At 38.8% G+C, this 20,931-nt stretch overlaps 1 protein-coding gene across 1 annotated transcript in view; it reads right to left on the bottom strand.

Annotated features, from left to right (window-relative positions):
• The window catches only part of ttn.2 (titin, tandem duplicate 2), a 346,071-nt gene that overhangs the window by 278,746 nt on the left and 46,394 nt on the right, over positions 1 to 20,931 (bottom strand). Inside the window, exons 37-40 of the mRNA XM_072579113.1 lie at positions 19,902 to 20,186; positions 19,336 to 19,461; positions 4,200 to 4,388; positions 460 to 516 (exon numbers count right to left, since the gene is read on the bottom strand). Of these exons, the coding sequence (XP_072435214.1) occupies positions 460 to 516; positions 4,200 to 4,388; positions 19,336 to 19,461; positions 19,902 to 20,186 (657 nt within the window). The remainder of the gene's footprint in view (positions 1 to 459; positions 517 to 4,199; positions 4,389 to 19,335; positions 19,462 to 19,901; positions 20,187 to 20,931) is intronic.

Below are 20,931 nucleotides of genomic sequence, written 5' to 3'. Positions count from 1 at the left end.
AAGTAATCACAATATAAACATATACTTCTGGCATTGAATCATTAACTGACAAATAATTGACATTTGATTTAAATACCTCATTATATACTTTATAATAGAACCCGACATGCATCTCAATGTATTCCAACTGCAGCATATTAATTATGATAATGAGCAATTCGAAATTAAATTTAGCTGAATTATGAGGAACTAATAATGCATGTTAAAAAGTAAAGTTGCCTGTAAAATAAATATTGAGGTTAAAGGATTATTTTATTTACATCAATATGAAAATGATGTTAACAAACCAGACTTGTAAACAAATCAGATAGAAACAGATAACATGTGATTTTGATATTTTGCAATGCAACACAAGTTATTATGATGGCAAAATATCAATGCATACAGGGCAGTAAACATTAGAACCTAAAATTGTTATAAAATTAAAGAAATTTTATCAAATAATGATAAAAGTATTACCTCTTACTTCCATTTCTATTTGCTGTTCAATTTTGTCTTGAATCTTTTCCTTGACAGCTGCATGAAAATGAATAATATTAAATATCATAGCAATTATGTAACACCCCTTTTCCACTCCTACATTAAAAAAATGCAAAACAAGAAAATAAAACCAAGAATACGTGGACTATGCAAAGACATCCGAAACATACATGCAAAATTGTTACAGTATAGTTGCTAATTAGGGTTTCCAGAAGGCTTTACCAGGCAACTGGCTGATTCACAAAGCGAATTCAGACAATTCAGGATTTTACAAAAAAAAAGTTCATTCTCCATTTTGTTCTGTACCAAAACATCAAACATGCCTCAACGTGCCTATTCTGATTTCAAGAAAAAAAGAAATGCAATAATCCACAGGTCAAAAGATGACTTTCTGCAAAGAATCTTTCTATGAGATGTGCTGAGATGCATGATAGAGTCACATTGGGAAGGACCAAAGCATGCAATTGCCAACCTGTCACTCTAAGTAGTGTGTTGCACGCTGTTTCTCCAGCAGAGTTAACCGCTTTGCATGAATAAGTGCCACTGTGGCTTTGGCTGACTTTCTGTAACTTTAAACTGCATAGCAACCCATCATGTTTAATGGAACACAATGAAGACTCTTCAACTATGCGTTGGTTGTACAGCCAAAGTACACAAGGTGATGGTACACCTTTTACAAGGCAAAACAGTAAAACATCTTCTCCATTGTGTACAATGACTTCTGGTGGCAACTTTTCTAAGAACATCGGTGCAATGGCTCCAGTGTCTATCAGTTCATCGAAGGGCACTACGTCAGGATAATAGTCGTGACTTCTTGGCTTCTCTCTTCCAATTGGCCTTTTGGTTGAAGATGGTGGTGGGCTTGATGGCTTCTTTAATACTTCTGGTTTGCTATCAGATGTAATGTGTGGCCTTTGTTCAGTTTTAGTGCTATCTGAATTGCTATCAGTGGGAATTTTTGCACCTGTTTTGGGTTTTGATTCTTCAGCTATGCAAGAATAAAATCAGGATAAATGTTAACTGTCTTATCAATTTCAGCAAAGTAAATATTTGTACAATTTTATAACAGCAAGACTCAGTGTTTGCAATAATACATGCATATTGGTGTGATGAAATGTCTAGTGTTAAGTTTTATATAAATCACTAACTAAACATTTTTAATTAAAATTAAAAGGTAAATTTAGGATTTTCTTAACACGATACTAGACTTATTTGGGAAATGAAACAATGAAGTGGATGGATCTGGATTTTGTTTGTAAATAAAATTATAAACAACCACCTTCAACTATTAGTACAGCAGTAGTCTTCATTTCACCACCTTCATTTCTTGCAGTACAGCTGTACTGTCCCTGATCTTCTAAGTGCACATTAAGGATTGTGAGTGACATGACATTTCCAATCTGAGAAATCTTCAGTCTTTCTGATTCTTCCAGTCTTTTGCTTCTGTGACTCCAAATTACCTCTGAGAAAGGTTCCCCACTAAAAGAACAGATGAATTGTGCCACCTGACCAGCTTTCACCCTCAGATCACTAAGTTCAAGCAGAATCATAGGCATCTCAAGGGCAGGTTTAGCTGCAGTAACAGTTATTTCAGCTTCACATTTAACCTCACCATAAAGATTTATAGCTTTACATCTATAGGTCCCTGTGTCTTTTTCTTGAACTTCTTGTATAATTAATTCAGATGATGTCAAGACTTCATCCTCTGTTATAGTGATAATTTTCAATCCCTTAACTTCCATAAGTTCTTGATCTTTTCTGTACCATTTTATTTCTGCTCTTGGGAATGCTAGGACTTGACATTTTAGAGATGCAGTTTCACCTAACAAAACTGTAACGCTATTCATATCTTGCAGGATTTTTGGTGAACTTTGGCAGCCACTTCTGACTGCTTCTGTCTTCGCAATTTTTTGGTGTTCTTCCCATCTTTCAGAAGAAACTGTTGTGCTCGACGAACTCATGGAAACACTTTCAAACATCTGAACATTGTAAGTATGTTCTTGCTGTGAACTGATTTCTTTTGCATAGTTCTTTGTATGCGTTATGGTCACAGGGGACTCCACATGCATTTCTGATACTTCAACAGTCTTTGAAACGATGGATTCCTCTACAGCTTTTCCAGAAGTTGTTATGCTCTGACTATCTATGCTTTGCACTTTGTAATCTGAGTAACAAAAGACAAAATATTAATCATGATATTAAATCATGACTGACAAAATAACAAAAGCAACAGCTCATGTTGTCCAAAGGGCAACCCAGCATGCTAGCCACATGCTCAAGAAGTGCAATTCACTTGATTGAGGAAAACTCCCATGTCCTTTTCCTCAATGTCATCTGCTACATTCTATTGGAGAAAATAGCATTCATGGAACAAAGATGAAGATTTAGTTCTTCTCTTGCAAATACTCAAGATGAAGATGAATGCATCTAAATATATGAAGATGAAAGGTTTTCCAAATAGTGTAAAAAGTGATCAGATTTTAGAAACATGATGTGGTAGGAAGAATGAAACCAAAGCATAGTAGGAAAAAAGTCAGTGATAAAATATGCTCTCAAAAATAGCACAGAAAATCGCATTTGTAGGATAAATTGTTTGAACTTCAATTACTGTACATGTAGTACCACTAGATTTTTCAGCAGCACCATTTATTTTGTTTGCATGTATATTGCCCGACATGAGCTGTACTTTGCTGAAATTGCTGAATCAGTTAACACTATCCTAATTTTATTCTTGCATCAAAGAAGGGTGGCATTGTTCTCAGAATTATCAAAATAAAGTACCAGGACTTTTCAAGGCTTCATTAACTGTCCAATATGCAATCCTTAAGTTTCTGATTTGGGGACACCAGAAACTATTGCATAAAATTTGATTGCTGCCCCACACTTGCCTACTTACAATAAAAGTAGGCAATTGTTTATGTTGCTCCTTCAGAAGAACCAAATGAGGACATACATAAGCTACTAAGTCATTGATGTAATCAATCTTTTTATATCCTGGAAAGGAAATCAGGGTTTGAACTGTATGACTGGCATTATGAATGAAAAGCCAAAGCACAGACTTGTAACATTAAAAAAACAATATGTCTTTGAATGATTGAATTACTTAGGTGCAACTGATAAAAACTTTCATCTTATTTTATAATTCTCTGGAAAAATCTTAAAATTGAAACCACTGCAAGAGAAGACCTAACCTTAATCAAAAAATCCAAACAAAATGATTAAATTAAAAACTTTATTCCTTATTAAATTTACAGTTGTAACACGTTCTTTAAACAAAAGAGATTTATTTAATGATAAAGGATGATCATGTTATGGTGGAATCCCACAGTGCACAGCGGATGGCCTCTGTTGTTTACTTCAGAGGTGGATGAGAGAACTGGCCATTAGATACTATAGATGTGAAAAGAAATGTAGACTAGGTGAGTTGCTTGATGAGGTCTAAAGCTGATGAAAATGTTTCAACAAATGGGAGGTACAAAGGTAAGGTGGAATGGTGTTCAGCAGTACAAGCACAAAATGCACATGCTGTCCCGAGAAGTGAACACAGTTGCTGGCCGAATTGTGACGATGTTTAGAAAAGAATGATGCAGGCAATGTCAAACAATGAGAACAACCACAGGCAGAAAAATGCTTCAAAGTTCATATCAGGAAAACAGAGATGTAAAAATAATGAAAGATGTAGCAATGTAAAGCCAAAAGTAATGATTAAATTAGTTTACCTTCCAGTTTTAAGTTTGCAGTACATGACACCTCTCCAGCAGAGTTGGATGCCACACATTTATAGATTCCTTCATCCTCTGGGTAGACTTCAGCAATTTCCAGCTGATAAGTATCTTCAAACTGAACCATCTTGAAGAATCGTGATTGTTTGATCTCCTTCTGCTTACTGTACCATGTAACCTTTAGATCTGAAGATATTTTTAAAATAAATGCATTTTCATCAAAACACATTGCCCAAAGTTGATCTTGGCAACAAATCCTAACTTTATGAACTATGAGCCTAAATATGTCATAATTAAATTCACTATAATAGTACAGTGTTTATAATTCAAAATATTGCAGCTGAAATATGAAAGAAGTATGAGCATCCCAAAAATCTGTCGTGCATGTAAAGCAAGCAAGGACAGAAAGTGGCATCCCATAAAAACAATGGGAATCTGAGCAGCAAAGAAAAATGTGGGGCATGAAGAAGCACACTATAAAAAGAAATCTGCTGCTTAAATGTTAGATAAACAGAAGAAAGAACACAAAATTGACATCATAGTCAGCACAGAATGGTATGCATTCGAGCCTTAGAATGACTGTTTGGTGTTTCCTGTGTTTTAGTCATCTTAAACAATACAATTTAGGTTTTAAAAGAAGACAGATCAAATAGCCTTAATCAAGGATTTTTCATTTGACTCTTTCATTGGCATGTGGGTGTTGCCAGCAAGACTGACATTTGTTTAAGTGTAAACCACATCTCTGAGGGTCTGCAGTCATATGTAGGCCAGATAACAGAGGACAGATTTCTGCCCTAAAGGATATTAGTGAACCAGATGGGTTTTTATGACAATTGATGCAGTCACATCAGTCCAGCTTTTAGCTCCACACTTTTATTGAATTTAAGTTTCACCACCTATCAAGGTGGGTTTGAACCCATGTTTCCAGAGTATTAGCCTAAAACCTCTAGATTAGTCGGCCAGTGACATTACCACAATGCCATCACCTCCACTAAGTAAATTAGGTGTAGCACCAGCAATATTACCAATATCCAATTTTCACTGAATAAATGGCTGGCACATTTATATAATACATAAACATATGCTTAATTAAAATAAATAATTAACAAAATTGAAGTCGAATTGAATGCATCAACTGATTATAATCCAAACATCAGTTAATGCAATTCACAAACCACTGCTGACCATAATGAATAAAGATTGTTGCAGCATAGACTATATGTTGAAACTGCAGAATATGGGAACTTGTGGACATTAAGATTAGCCTGAATGATGTAGGAAATGTATCCATCATGAGATGTCCCAGGTCAGTTTCCACGAGCATGACTGCAAAGTTCAGTCTGAAACACAGAGAGGGATAGAAACTTCTGGATGGAGCCCAGACACAGCTCCGAGGAAATTACACATGTAGAAGAACAACCGTATCATTTTCAGTCAGCATGGAAGGAGGAATGTAGGAGAAAAGTGGGGAAGTGCTCTGAAAATAGTGGCATCCGACATTGCAACATATCTGCTATTTGTGGGAGTAAAGATGAAGGCAGCAGTCACAAATGCCAGAATGCCAACTGGACTATCATGGAGCAGGAAATTTCAAAAGGTAGGGAATAAAACAGGAAGAGAAAAATCATCATCAGGGGCTACATGATAAGTAGGAAACAGTAGAATCTTTCATGGTCATAACAGAGCATCAAAAAGAATGTGTTGTCTGTGTCATAAAGGTTTTCTTCATGAACAACTGCAAAAGAAAATGCAGCAGAAATATTTTGTTCTTTCCACGTCACACCAATGTCATTGGCAAGGTCACTGAGCGGACCCTGCTTAATTAGTATCAGAGGCTAAGCTAAAAAGCAAAACTTCACTGATGCAAATTTCAGGATTGCGATCTGAGGTTGAATTGACCAGATCAGGAAGGTACATGAATGGCTGGAGAGTGGTGTGGGGAAGAAGGGGTCTCATTTAAATGGTACACTGCCAACAACAACCATTTATTTATTTATTCACAGTTTGTGAATTGCACATCCCTAACTGCACTTGAGCAGGTGGGTGAAGGAACTGAGAGTAAAAGGCAGATCAAGGAAAGTAGTAAGGATTACATAAATGGTCAGGAACAGATAAAGTTACAAATTTTAAAATGTTAGAATCAATTATATCAGTATAAAATAAATTGAAATTAGAGCAAGAGGGCAAGAAAACAAATTAAAACTGTGAGTTAAACAATATATATAGTATCCAACACAAAACTAGGAATCTAGAGACAATTCATTGAGTGGAACTATATATAAGAGGAATAAATGAAACATAACTGCATTATGAACAGGATTGACACTGTCAGCCTCATCCCCTTTCTTAGTAATAGTCTGAAGGTGCCCCAGTCTGTTGCAACCTTAGTGTTGGTAGCCTTCAATCACAATCCTCATGAAGGATGCTTATATAGCCATAAAACATAGGAGACATAAGACTTTCCCTCCACAGCCTTCCGTGGCAATGAGTTCCATTGAGTCATCAATCTCTGGCTGAAGAAGTTTCTTCTTATCTCCATTCTAAAGGATCTTCCTTTTACTCTAAAGCAATGCCCTCAAGTTCTAGTCTCTCCTGCTAATTCCCAACATCCACAGTGTCCAGGCCAATCGATATTCTGTAAGTTTCAATTAGATCCCCCCTCATCCTTCTAAACTCGATCGAGTATAGACCAGAGTCCTTATATGTTCTTCATTTGTTAAGCCTTTCATTCCTGGGATCATTCTTATGAATCTCCTCTGGATCCACTCCAAGGCCAGAACATCCTTCCTGGGGTTTTGGGCCCAAAATTGCTCACAATACTCTAAATGTGATCTGAGCAGAGCTTTATATAGCCTCAGAAGTACATCCTGGTTTTTAATATTCTAATCCTTTCAAAATAAATGCCAACATTGTATTTGCACTTCCTAACTACCAACTCAATCTGCAAGTTAACTTTAAGAGAATCCTGGACTAGGACTCCCAAGTCTCTTTGTACTTCATACTCCTAAATTTTCTCCCCATTTAGAAAATAGTCCTGCCTCTCTTCTTCGTATCAAGGTGCACGACCTCACACTTTCCCATGTTGTACTCCATCTGCTATCTCTTTGCCCAGTGTCCTAACCTGACCAAATTTTTTCACAGCCTCCTTATCTCCTCAATACTACCAGTCTCTCTACCTATCTTTGTATGATCTGTAAACTTAGCCAGAATGCCCTCAGTTCCTTCATCTAATCATTAAGTACAATGTGAAAAGTTGTCCCAACACTGAACCTTGTGAAACACCACTAGTGACTGGCTTCCATCCCCACTCTCTGTTTTCTGTCAGATTGCCAAGCTTCTATCCATGCTAGCACCTTGCTTCTGACACCATGGTCCCTTATCTTACTCAGCTGCCTCCTGTGTGGCATCTTGTCAAATGTCTTCTGGAAGTCCAAGTAGATAACATCCATTGGCTCTCCTTGGTCTAAACTGCTCATTACCTCCTCAAAAGATTCTAACAGATTTGTCAGGTATGACATCCCCTTGTTGAAACCATGCTGACTTTGCCCTATTTTATCATAAACTTTTAAGTAATCAGGAATGTCATCCGTCACAATACACTCCAAAATCTGACCAATGACCTAGGTCAGGCTTATTGGCCTATAATTTACTTTCTTTTGCTTCACTCCTTTCTTAGATGGGGGTGGGGGGGGGGGCAAGGTGGCGGATTACATTAGTGATTTTCCGATGAGAAGAGGGATGGTAAATACAGAACTGAAGGTGTTATATCTAAACACACACACTATATAACATAAGGTAAATATCCAAAGATCTCTGGGATCTTCCCTGAAAGATCACTACCATACGTCCACTATCTCTTCAGCTATCTCCTTCAGGTGAGGTGTAGTCCATCTGGTCCAGGTGATTTATCCATCTTCAGAACTTTCACTTTTTCTAGCACCTTCTCCTTGGTGATGGCCACCATCCTCACCACTGCACCACACAACTCCACCACTTCCCCCCCCCCCTGCCAATTCTGTTGAATTTTTGGGATATTACTCATGTCTTCCACAAGCTGCTCCAAAAAGCCATCTCGTACATATTCCACAAATACCTTTTCTTGTAATCCATTGCCCACCTAATTTTCCAAGTCCACCTGCATATTGAAATCCCCCATGACCACTGAAACCTTGTTTTTCTTACACACCTTTTCTATCTCCTGGTATTTCTTGTGCCCAACATCCTGTCGACTGTTTGGTGGCCTGTATATAACTCCCATTATGGGTTTTTTTACCTTTGTGTTCCTCAACTCTACCCAAACACATTCTACATCATCTGACCCTATATTTCTTGCTATTGATTCAATTTCTTTCTTTTTAACTAATAAGGCAACCCCAACCCCTCTGCCCACCTGCCTGTCTTTTTGATAGGATATTTAGCTCCAAATCCTGATCACTTGCAGCCATGTCTCCGTGATGCCCACCACATCGTACCTGCCAAATTCGATCTGTGCCACAAGCTCATTTACCTTATGTTGATAACTATGTGCACTTAGATACAATACCTTGAGTCCTGTATTTACCATCCCTCTTCTCATTGTCATCCCTTTATCCGGTATGCTTGAAATTTGATTCCTAACCCTTTCCAAGCACACTGTCCTATTTTGGGTTCTGGAGACTTTAATAACATCTCCTGAGTTTTCCATTCTTTTCATTTTTTTCATACGTTTCCATGCAGTCAAATCCACTCGCACAGATGTTAACCCATTACTTTGTTTCCAATTTGCCAATATATTTCATGGAGTTTTACCCTTCCTTTCCCCACACTTATCAATTTAAAGTCCTGTTGACCACCCTATTTTCCCTCTCTGCTAGAACATTGGTCCCAGCTCAGTTCAGGTAGAGACAGTCTCAAATGGTACAGATCCTTTCTGTTCCAATGCTGATGCCAGCTCTCCTTGACAGCACTCAACACCCTGGCCTGGTGCAGTGGTCTCCCCATGTGGTGGTCTTGTCCAGGCATGGAGATTTCGACCCCGTGTGGAGGTCTTCTTCAGCGTCAACTTCCAGGTATTCCAATGGCCTGCTGGGTGGTCTCGGCCCAGAATGGTCGTCTTCTTCTGTGGAGGCTTCTGCCCCAATATTCTAGTGGGCAAGTGTGGTGGTCTCGTCCTGGCTGTGTCTTCCAGGTACTCCATTGCTCCTTAATTTGCTTTCCTCAAGGAAAGCCAGTTCCGCCTTTAATAGAACTGTGATGATGTTTGTTGTAATTTCTTTTTTCTTATTACGTATGACTTCTGTCGTTAATATAGACATCATGGTAGGGTGACTTGTAAAGTGATTCACTGTATTTTTTGTATAAAAGTACACAGGACAATAAATTTCTATTCTATTCTACCATAGCCTTAGCTCACTTGCTGTGGATACACTCATTTATTCATTCTCTTGTTACTTCTAGCTCAGTGCTTCACAAACATTTTCCTTCTGAGACTCCGTTTCAACGCTCGATGATTGCTGTGAGCCCTCACTGAGAACAGTGAGCGTGAAATTAGCGAGAGGCATGAGAGAAGTGGGACTGGGAGGAATGGACGTGTAACCAGCTGCTATAATGTGATTAGAACTCCCATGGCAGCCATTAGTGCCTTTGAGTCCATGACCCCAAAATTCTCCAAAGCCTACTTTGGGAAGCTCTTCTATAGACTTCACCATGCCAGTGCACTCCTGACCATCCTTCCACAAATCTTCATAAACATTCATCCAATTTTCTACTGTCCATGTCCTAACTCACTCCTGCACTTACCAACCTACTATGTCTCCTTGTTGAGCTACATTTTGATCTTTAAATCCTATTATCAAATCCATTCATGGTTTTGCTCCACCGATACCTCTCCAGTCCTATGATCCTCTGAAATATCTGTGATCCTTTAAGTCTAACTTTTTGAGCATTCCAAGTTTCAATGCTTTACCCATCGGTGATGGTGCCTTCTGCTTCCAGGGACATAAGCTCTAAAATTCCCTCACTTTGTCTGTTTGTGTGGAGTTTGCATATTGTCCCCGTGTCTGCGTGGGTTTCCTCCGGGTGCTCCAGTTTCCTCCCACAGTCCAAAGATGTGCAGGTCAGGTGAATTGGTTATGCTAAATTGCCCGTAATGTTAGGGGCATTAGTCGGGGTGAATGTAGGGGGGTGGGTCTGGGTGGGTTGCTCTTCAAAGAGTCGGTGTGGACTTGTTGGACTGAAGGGCCTGTTTCAGCACTGTAGGGAATCTAATCTAATCGAATCGAATCTAATCTAATCATCTTTGTTTTCTTAAACCTCACTTTGGCAATAGGTCATTGTTCCAATATATATTTTAAGGTGGCTTAGTGTGTTTTCTTATCATACTCCTGTTAAGTGCCTTGGCAGATTTTGCTGTGTTACAGGCACAGTATAAATAAACTTTTGTCATTTAAATATTGCAGGCTATAATGTACATAGAAAGAAAAGAAACATTTGACTAGCTGTACTAAGTAGTGGTTAGAAAATGACATTAGAGAAATAAAACATAACTGCAGAAATAACTGGCCGTTAGAGTGGAATACCCTGGAAACTAGCTGCAGGGATTATGATCTAAATGTTTATCCTGAAACCAATGAAAGCAATACAGGAAGTAGGCAAATTTCACACTGTAATATTAAAGTTTGGGGGCATGCAATCCAGTGCTGAACGCACTGTTGAGGGGCTATATGTCTCAGTAGAGGCCATGATTTAAACCTAATCTGCAGTATTTTGACTACAGCAGGGGCTTGAACTGGTTAAAGATAGTCAAAGATTAGGCAGAATCTATATAGTACAACAGTCCAACGCTTTCAGATACCATGCTGAAGGTCTTGATTTTGAAGTTCGCATTCAAACAAATTGCAAAGTCAGCGAGAACAACCTAGCCTTGAGCATTTGCATGCAGTGCCAAAATAAATCTAATCATCTCACATGTGAACAGTCAGGGTTGGAAAATTCAGCTTCAAATGTCATTCCCTAAGTGCCATTAGTCTCACACAATGTTCCTTTTACCACATTTCCTTCACTTGCCTATCACAATCATGATCAACTAGAACTCGTACCTCACATTCACAAGTGTAGCTCAACGTCATACTCTCTGAAGTCCTGTAAACCCCAAACTTACACGCTGCAGCTTGCACACACTGTCAGTTCTGTAATTTGCACCACATTGAAATAGTTTGTACCACATTCACAATCACAACTTCCACTCTTTGCAGGACACGGTGGCCTCTAATAGATAAGAAAGCAACTCAGTGAAGGCTGTGGGCTGTGGGCAATGATGCATCTGCTCATCCCATAGAGGAGGCAGTGCTTTCCACTACTGCAGCAGTGATCACTGAGGCAGTAACCAGCAGCAAGGCTAAAACCACTGAGGCTAAATTCCAATTTAGTACCTTCTAAATTCATACTTCACCCTCCACCAAAAAGGTTGAAGGTCATGCAGATAAAAATTCTTCATCCATTAGCACCTGCCACACTCACATTACCAATGGCAAGAAACATGAAGAGGTCGGATTCCAAATTGACTTTTGAGCAGAGTTTGCATTATATTTTTTCCAAAGGGGAAGTGGCAGCAAATCTGTAGACCCAACCATGAATCGTGTCTGGGACATCTTAGTTTCTGTGGCAGCACAAGAAGGCTACACCCAACATATCAGTGCTGCCATGGAAACTCAAGGTGAGATCACCGAATCTCAGCTTTCATGATGAAGGTTCAGAAAGTTGCCATCACGGCTGCAGATACCAATACAGGTACTGAAAGGGTTTGCAGAGTCTCTTGATCCAACAATCCACCTTGCAGCTGAGCCAGAGGATTGCCTAGGCACCAGCCCGAGGGAGTAGCATTTATCTGTGCAGCGCAAACCTGCTGTGCTTCCTCTGGACGTCAGCGTTCTTGCTCCAACCACTGCCATTCTGCCAGTGGCCCTGCTGCTTTTCCAGCCAGCCAGCTCAGTTTACCACTGAGCATGCTGAGGTGTGAAGCCAGGCTTTCAAATCCCAGAGCTGCTCCAGATTGTCCTGCAAGGCATTTCCATCAATTACTGTGCTGCAACTGAGGTAGAAATAAATAGTTGCACTAGGGCAGACCAAAGCACTTAGAAGATAGGCCCTAAGGAAATGCACAAGGATGATTAATTCAAGTATTTGGATGCTATGTTGAACAAAGTTGTTGTAAGATGGTTACTTCCCGGTGGCTTTTATTTTAGGATTGAAGAAATTCTGATGATCCAATACAAATGGATAGAAGGCATGGATTTTCTAAACAACGGAGATTAATTGTTTGATTCATGAGAAACAAAGTCAAATGATGCACTTGAACAAAGCCCAGCCGGTACATTGATGGGGCTGGCTTCTTGCTCCCTTTCTCCCATCTGCTTACTCCTCCTTCTGAGGTCCCTGCCATAACCCTGGTGGTAATTAAAGGCTGTGTCTTTATAATGACCAGATTTTAAAGGAAGGAACAGATCAAACCAAGGTGGCTTCTTGCTCTGGCCAGTACAAGGGCTCCTGCAGAATGATCCCGACAGGGTAATCATTGTTTTAGCACTCTGCTATCTGCATGATGATGGTCCACATAGCAGCATGTTGACCTTGTGTGGTTGGTTTGCCCGGGGGTGTTATTAACAACGTAAAACTCATTGTCCTTGATTCTTGTCTCTGTTTTGGCTGAATGATTGTTACAACTGAAGACCAGCATAGAATAAATGCCTCATGATTACACCTAGGATAGAAGCCATTCATTAGGATGATGTGTTGAGTATGGTTACATAACAAATCCGTATTGAATGAATGGAAAACTTAATGGTTTCAGTACGTATCATCACTGGGGTGCAGAGTTCACAAAGCCAGAACGGTGTGGTCGACTGCATCTGCACTATCCTGCAAAAGACTATATGCATACTCCTCCTGTCTCCCTCAATTCAGAGAAATACGCTGAAGACAGAACCTCTGTCTTCTCTCTGATGCAGTACTGAATGACAAACTGGGAAATGTTAGCCATGTTCCCGTGCCAACCTGGAAGGATCTAGACCTGAACAAAGTGAATGCTACGGTCACCTTCATGGTCACCGAAAACCCTGGTCTCATTCTGATTGCAGGTTGCAGATCTGAATACAAGCTGAGATACACTTCTGTGATGATCTCTCTGGTGAACTGCAGGTGCCTCTTCCTGGCCTAGTTGCAGACAGGACAAATGCTGCCGGGTGATCATAACTGTTAAGAGCTGTTGCATCTACACCATCTCCCTCTCACCCAGCAGTCCAGGGAAACGTCCCACAATTGGGAGAAAGTGGTGCTTACGACCTCTGTGGACACATGTAATGCCTGACCCATGTGCAGCACTCACTCTACAGATTTTATCAACTCTTCCAAATGCTCAGCACTTCCAAAAATTTAAACAAGGTCAGTGTAATATGTTCATGATCCGTTTTAATAGCATTGGTGAGAATGCCTGACTTGCCACTGAATATAATTTTGCCTGAGAATCTTGAATAAGATGCACTGGGGAGATGGTGATGTTGTAGTAATGGCACTGGAATCGCAATCCAGTGGCCCCAAGCTAATGTTCTGGGGATGGAAACAAAAAATGCTGGCGAAGCTCATTAGGTCTTGCAGTGGAGAGACAAACATAGATAATGTTTTGAGTCTGATATGACTTTTTCGGAACATAGCTGGCAGTTGGTATAATTTAAATTTGATTCATAAAACTCTGAAAATGTAAGCTAGTGCCACTAACGATCACCATCAAATGTCATAAAAACCCATCTGATTCAATAATGTCCTTTAAAGAAGAAATTCTGTTGTCCTTACCTGGTCTTGTTCACATGGAAGTCTGGACCTACAGCAATGACTCTTAATGGACCTCTGAAGTGACATAGCAAACCATTTAGTTCAAGAGCAATTAGGGAAGTGCAAAAAATGCTGGAATTATTAGTGATACCCAGAAAGAATGAAGAGGGAAATACAGCAGCAAGATTCAAAATGACATAGTTGGCATCAAGTCAGTGTTGTATGCAGAGAAACATTACGGTCTGTCTTCTGTCTATATGCCTGTTACACATATGAACATCCCACACTATCATATTCATATGTACATGTGCTTAACTGCCATGGATGTAGTAAAGGGCAAAGCACAGTGAATGCTGGAAATCTGAAATAAATACAGAGAATGCTGAATATCAAACTCAGCAGGTCTGGCAGTATCTATAGAGGGATAGAGCTGTGAAAAGATTAATTCTGTTTCTCTCTCACAGATGTGCCAGGGCTGCTGAGTTTCTCTGCCTATCTCTGTGTTTGTGTTGTGGAAAGAGTCTTGTCACTAAACCAGTATTCTCATGCTAAAATTACTGGTGCTATGCAGTCAAATTTTACACACCCTGCAATGATGTTTATATAGTGAATTTTATGTCATAAATATATGAACCTCCAATCCAAAACCAAGAATCGAAGACTCAACCCTTTAGGCCTGCTCCACCATTTAAGAAGGTCAAGGCTAATCTGATTTTTACCTCCACTCTACATGCCTGCATATCCCGATAATCTTTCATCCAGAAGGCACTGCAGAGGAATACCAGCAAATAAAAGTTGACACCAAATTCTGTACATCACACAGGCCAGACAGAGAAGAAGGAATCATGGATTAGGATACATGGTAGGCTATTTCAAACTGAGATGAGGAAAAATGCCTTCACTTGGAGGCATTTGGACCTTGGGAATTCTCTACCACACAATGATGTGGAGGTGAAGTCACCAAATATATTTAAGAAAGAAGTAGAAAGATGTGCAGGAACTCAAGGTGCCAACGGGTATGGAGAGAGAATAGGAGTGTGACATTGAGGTAGAGTGTCAGCCATGACTATGTTGAATGGGCTTGATGTGCTGAATGGTTTAATCCTAATCCTTCTTTCTTTATTTCTACATTTCCAGATGGCACTAAATAAAGAAAAAATGGAAATTGTGGAGGCACTGGCCACAAGCCTTCTGAGATGAGAGGCAATGCCAGACAATTGGAGAATTACCGTGCTGGAAAGGTTTCTTAGAGACGATAATCCAGCACAAAGTTAACAGTCACTTGGAAAATAGTATATGGGTTCCTTGAGTTTATCAATAAAAACATGGAATATAAAAACAAAAAGATGCATATTGATGTTTATAAATCCACTGGCTTGGCCTCAGTAGGAGTATTGCAGACAATTCTGGGCACCATATTTCAGGAAGGATTCAAATTAGAATGGCATTGGGTAGATTATCAGTGCTGTGGGACTTTAGTAATGAAAGTAATTTGCAACAATAACAATGGCTCTCCTTGGACATAGAAGATCAAGAAGTGATTAAGTTGCAGTTTTCAAGATAGTGAAAGCATTAGAGAAAGCAAAGTTCTTCCTTCTGAGAAGTGAATCAATCACTAGAGCTGATGGTTCTAAACTCACTGGCAAAAGATCTAGAGGGAAGATGGGGAGAATGGTTTTCACTCACAGTTGTCAAAATCTGGAACTTTCTGACTGTACTAGAAGCTGATTCCATAAGCATGTCTGAAAGGATTTGAGAATTGGAAGATTGGAATTTACAGGGCTATTGGCAAATGTGCTATTGGACTAAGCATAACTGGTCTATAAAAGAGGAAGCTCAGGCATAGCATCAGAAATAACCTCATTCTATGCCATAAAATATAAATGATTAGAGCACTCTGAAATAACAGACAACGTTGTGTTACCTTTTTGATTACTAAATACACTTTTGCATTTGTAATTTGTGTACATGGAAGCCTAAATTTCACCATTAAAATAGATTCCAATTTGTCTTTCTTATATCAAAATATCTCACACTGAACTCCGTCGATCACAGCTTTGACCACTCACACAGTGCCTGCCCCTTTTTAATGTGCTCTACTCTACATAACTCACTGTGCCTCTCAACTTGCTGTTATGTGTAAACTCAATATTTATAATTCGCATCTATGTCATTAATATACAGTGAAAAGGTGAGGAACCATGAAAAAATTTCTGGTACGTCATTGACACATCATAGATTTGAAAATGTTTCTTTATCCCTCTCTCTGATACTTAATCACCCAACCAACTACCAAACTATATTATGTATGCTAAATTCACAAAATAAAGCACAAACCTATTCATAAATGAGGCTTCAGTAATATCCCACATTCATTTCCAGAAATTACATCATAGATCCATTAGCATCTAAACATCTCAGATGCTTGATAGTCACTTGCTTTCACATGTTTATGTTCCAGTAATCTGCCAAAGGTTGCTGTCTGTGTTCATAAGTTTGGCAAACTCCCCCTTTGTAAAACAGTATGAGTTGCTTGTATTTGTGAACTGTGTTCCAGTGGAAAGAACTCAAGATTTTTAGCAGGGATAAGGAGAAACTTAGCATGAAAGCTCGTTTTTAAGAAATGAGAGAAATGTTCAGACCAGATATTACACTAAGCTCCTTGCTACAGGCATGAATAAATTATACAAATTTATACAAAAAATTGATCATGTGGAAAAGGGTCAGGAGAAAGCTATGGTATGCAGAAAGCTGTCAACGGATTTGTTGGTCAATTGGAACTCAGTTTGGAGAAGAAGTCAAGGTAATTGAGGAAGACCAATTAAGTAAGGGAATACAATTCTGAAAAATGTAGAGAAACAGAATGACTTGGACAGTATGCAACACATTCCTGAAAGAAATAGTACAGGTAAATAAGATGATCAGGAAGGCATACTTCCCTTTATTGGCTGAGGTCAGAGTAAAGCCATAAGAGGTTTAACAGTTTTATTAAAAAAATGAATTAAGTTGCAGCTAGAGTATTGCTTACAATTCTGCTATGGGAGTAAGTGATTATACTACATAGGCTGGAGAAGAGAGTTATCAGGAATTTGGCAGGAATTAAGAATTTTAGCCGTGAGGAGAACTTGGATAAGTTAAGTTTGATTTCTTTCAGATCAGAGAATGCCAGATGGAAGTTGATTTTTTTATTTATTCATTAAATGTGGGCATCACTGGCAGGGTCAACATGTTCTTATGAAAAGGACAGGCTAGAACTCCAGAAGGACATACAGCACATAGACAAGTTGGTGGAGTGGACAGATAGGAGGCAGATGAGTTTCAATGCAAAGAAGTAATGCAGCAGGAGAGAGGCAATGCATTTTGGAAGCAAGAACATTGAAAGTATAAAATAGGCAGTAAAATTCTAAGGTACAGAAGCAGGAGCATCTGGATATCTATGTGCACAGATCATTGAAAATGCAGGACAGGTGGAGAGTATTCTTGGCTTTATATGAATAGGGGTGTAGAGTACAAGAACAAGGAAGTGATGTTGAACTTGTATAAAACATTTTTTAGACCTCAGCTAGAGTGCTGTGTAAAATTCTGGGTATCACATTATATGAAAGATGTGAATACATTGAAAACAGTGCAGAAGAAGTATACTTGTTTGATTCCAGGGATGAGAAACTTCAGTTATAAAGATAGATTGAAGAAGTTGGGACTGTTCTCCTCAGAGACAAGAAGGCTGAGAGAAGCTCTGATGGAGGCTTTCAAAACTATGTGTGATTTGGATAGAGTAAATAGGGAGAAATTGCCCCCACTGGCAAAAAGATCAAGCATAACAGGGCATAGATTTAAAGCAATGAGCAGAAGAAGCAAGGTTGAAGTGAGAATTTTCTCTTCATTCAGTAGTAGTTAGGGAGTGTGGTGGAGGCAAGTTTAATTGAAATATTCAACAGGGCACTGGGTAAAAATAATATGAAAGGGTATGGGAAGAAAGCAGGGATGAGCATGAGACAGCCAGAATGGGCCGAATGATCGCCTTCAGTTCAATAACACTTCTATGATTCTGTAAAATAGATTCTTGTTTACCAAGGTAATGAAAGGTTATCAGGATATGCAAGAATATAGAATTTGAGGTGAAAATCAGATCGGTCGTGATCTTATTGAATAGTGGAGCAGGTTCAAAGGGACAAGTGGTCTAATGCTGTTCCTTGTTTATATGTTCAAACAATGCTGCCAGATCTGCTGATTATCTCCAGAACTTGCTGTTTTTATTTCACATTTCCAGCATTTTGCTTTTAAGCCAACTTTCCATGTTCCTTGCACAACATTTACAAATCTCATGCATTTTATTTAAAAAGCTGCTTCTTTATTCTTATTACCAAAATGAGTATCTCACACTTGCCCACTTCATATTCATCCACCTTGTTACGTACTCAACCTCTCTATATCTCTTCACATATTTTACATTCTCATAAAGCTTTGCATTGTTACCAAACCTGGATACATTATTCTTGATTTCTTTATCTAAATAATCAACATAGATAGCTAAGACTGCAGCAATGATCCTTGCAGCATTCTGCTAGTCACAGACTGCCAATTTTAAAATTTGATCCCTCCTCTCTATTTCTTGTTGATTATCCAAACATCCAGCCATGTTAATGTATTATCCCCAGCTCCATGAGTCCAATTGTAATTTAACTGAATGAAGAATTATTGAACCCCTAAAACCCTCTATCAATTTTTCCAAACACAATTCTCATTCACAATATCAGATTGATTCTGATTGCTTGTACTCTTACTTTCTAAGTGCAATGTTGAGATTTCCTGAGTAATAGATTCCAGTATTTGTCTGATGATTTACACCAGGTTAACCGTCCTGTAGATTCTTGGGTTCTCTCTTGCTTCTTTTTTGAATTGCAGTAACGTTAGCTAGCTTTCAATTCACTGTTTCAGAATCTAGGGGCTTGTTTTTAAGAGCCATAACCAACATTGTGATGTCTCTGTTGAGATCTCTTTTAGAATGCCAGGATGTGGGCCATCAGGTCTTCAGGATTTGTTGGCGTTTAGGCCTTAACATTCCATAACACTTTTTCCTCCATCTGAATCATTGATCTTTTCATGTTCCCACTGTATAAATGTTAAGTGAGCGGAAGGAAGTTCAGTTGTGACACTCTCTATGGCACAATATCTGGGTTCATACATATAAAATGGCTGAATGGGAGAAGTGCAGGAACACTGTAGATAAAATCAGGACCCTAACTTGCCAAACATCAGCTCCTTCTAGTGAAAGGAGAAAACTGAAGTAAAAACAAGGATGTCCCTGAAATATAAACATGGAACATACCTGTCCCAGTAACACGGCACTGAAATTGAGCAGATTTTCCCTCAGTGGTAGAAGTGTCCTGTATTGGACTTAAGATGGTAGGTGGATAAACAGGTGCTTCAACCTCAGGAGAGACAATTTCTGGAACTGTAAATCATAAATAAATTCACAACATGGATCTCACATCTCAGTTTATCAAAAGCATCATTTGAAACTTATATGAAGTAGAAGTAAATCTATTGATACACTACGTTTACATTTAACAAAAAATGTTAATGGATGATTAAGACTTGTTGCAAGGCAAAATTATGAACTTCAAGTTGTTATTGACAGAAAGTTCCAACATTAAATATCTGCAGTCATACAAAAGGATTGTTAAGAAAATAAGGAACATTTACAATAGGTGCAATTTTCTTCTCTATTGCTTTCAAACAGGTTAATGATTCACCACTGCTCATATCACATCATAAGCAACGATCAACTTTAGTTCTCCTATTCCTATATATAACTAAAAATAGACAGTATTCACCATTAGGACATTACGTACATTAAAGTACATGCAAATAAATAAATTACTTCAAGTATACCTTCAACATTAAGCGAAGCACCACTAGCAGCTAAACCAACTTCATTTCTTGCTTCGCAAGTGTAGGTGCCTGCATCTTCAGGGAATGCCTCAATCAGTAGCAAAGTGTACTGATTCTCATCATGAAGTAACTTGCGTTTGAATCCTGATGAGAGCTTTTGGCCATCCTTGAACCAAGATACTTCTAATTTTGGTGTGCCAACTATTATCGCACAGAATCGAGCAGGTTCACCAGCTTTCACAACGCAAGGTTCCAACTCCAACTTAAATGAAGGTGGTTCAAGAACTAAAATAACAACAGAGAAGAATGTAAAAACATTGGTTTTCTGATTTCCACATACTAATTACTTCTGCTGTCTACAATCCAGTTGCCATACTTACTCTTCCTTCATATCACGAGAGAATAGTTTAACCAACAGCATGAAATACAGGTCATTCTGCTATAGCGCGTGTTTCATTAATGTGAATTCGTTGAAACATTGTTGATGAATTGGGGACATTGTTTCTAAAGCGCAGGCTTTTAAAATGTGTGTTGGCTGTCATGTGATTACATCCCCAACATGTTAAGCATCATTTCTGAAGTGAGATTTTTCTATAATGCGGGGTTACACAACCATCGTGTTATAGAAGAACTACCTCTACATTTAAAATATCCGAGGAAAAGAAACAATTCGGGACTTTTTGAACAAAAGCTCAAAAATGTAACTTCCTTGGAAAGATTCCAATTGCTGAAGACTGAACATTATCACTGACTAGTGATAATTGTGTCTTCTTAGATACAATTAGTCATTGGATACAGTAAACTGAAATTCAAAATTAACAGTGGAGTTTGAAACATGTTTGGTGTATAGATTGGGGGTAGGCAGACATGCAATTTGATGCCACTGACCGCTGCCATGAACCTAAATCTGTCTCATTACTGATCATACTGCCATTGGGAACAAACCATTTCTGTGCTGCTCAATGGAGGCCAATTATTGTTAATCATAGGGCCTATAATGTGAGGACTCCACAAAACTAGATCAACAACA

The sequence above is a fragment of the Chiloscyllium punctatum genome, chromosome 10 (assembly GCF_047496795.1).
Source record: "Chiloscyllium punctatum isolate Juve2018m chromosome 10, sChiPun1.3, whole genome shotgun sequence".
Classification (NCBI taxonomy): Eukaryota; Metazoa; Chordata; class Chondrichthyes; order Orectolobiformes; family Hemiscylliidae; genus Chiloscyllium; species Chiloscyllium punctatum.
This window is presented reverse-complemented; position numbering and strand designations above follow the sequence as displayed.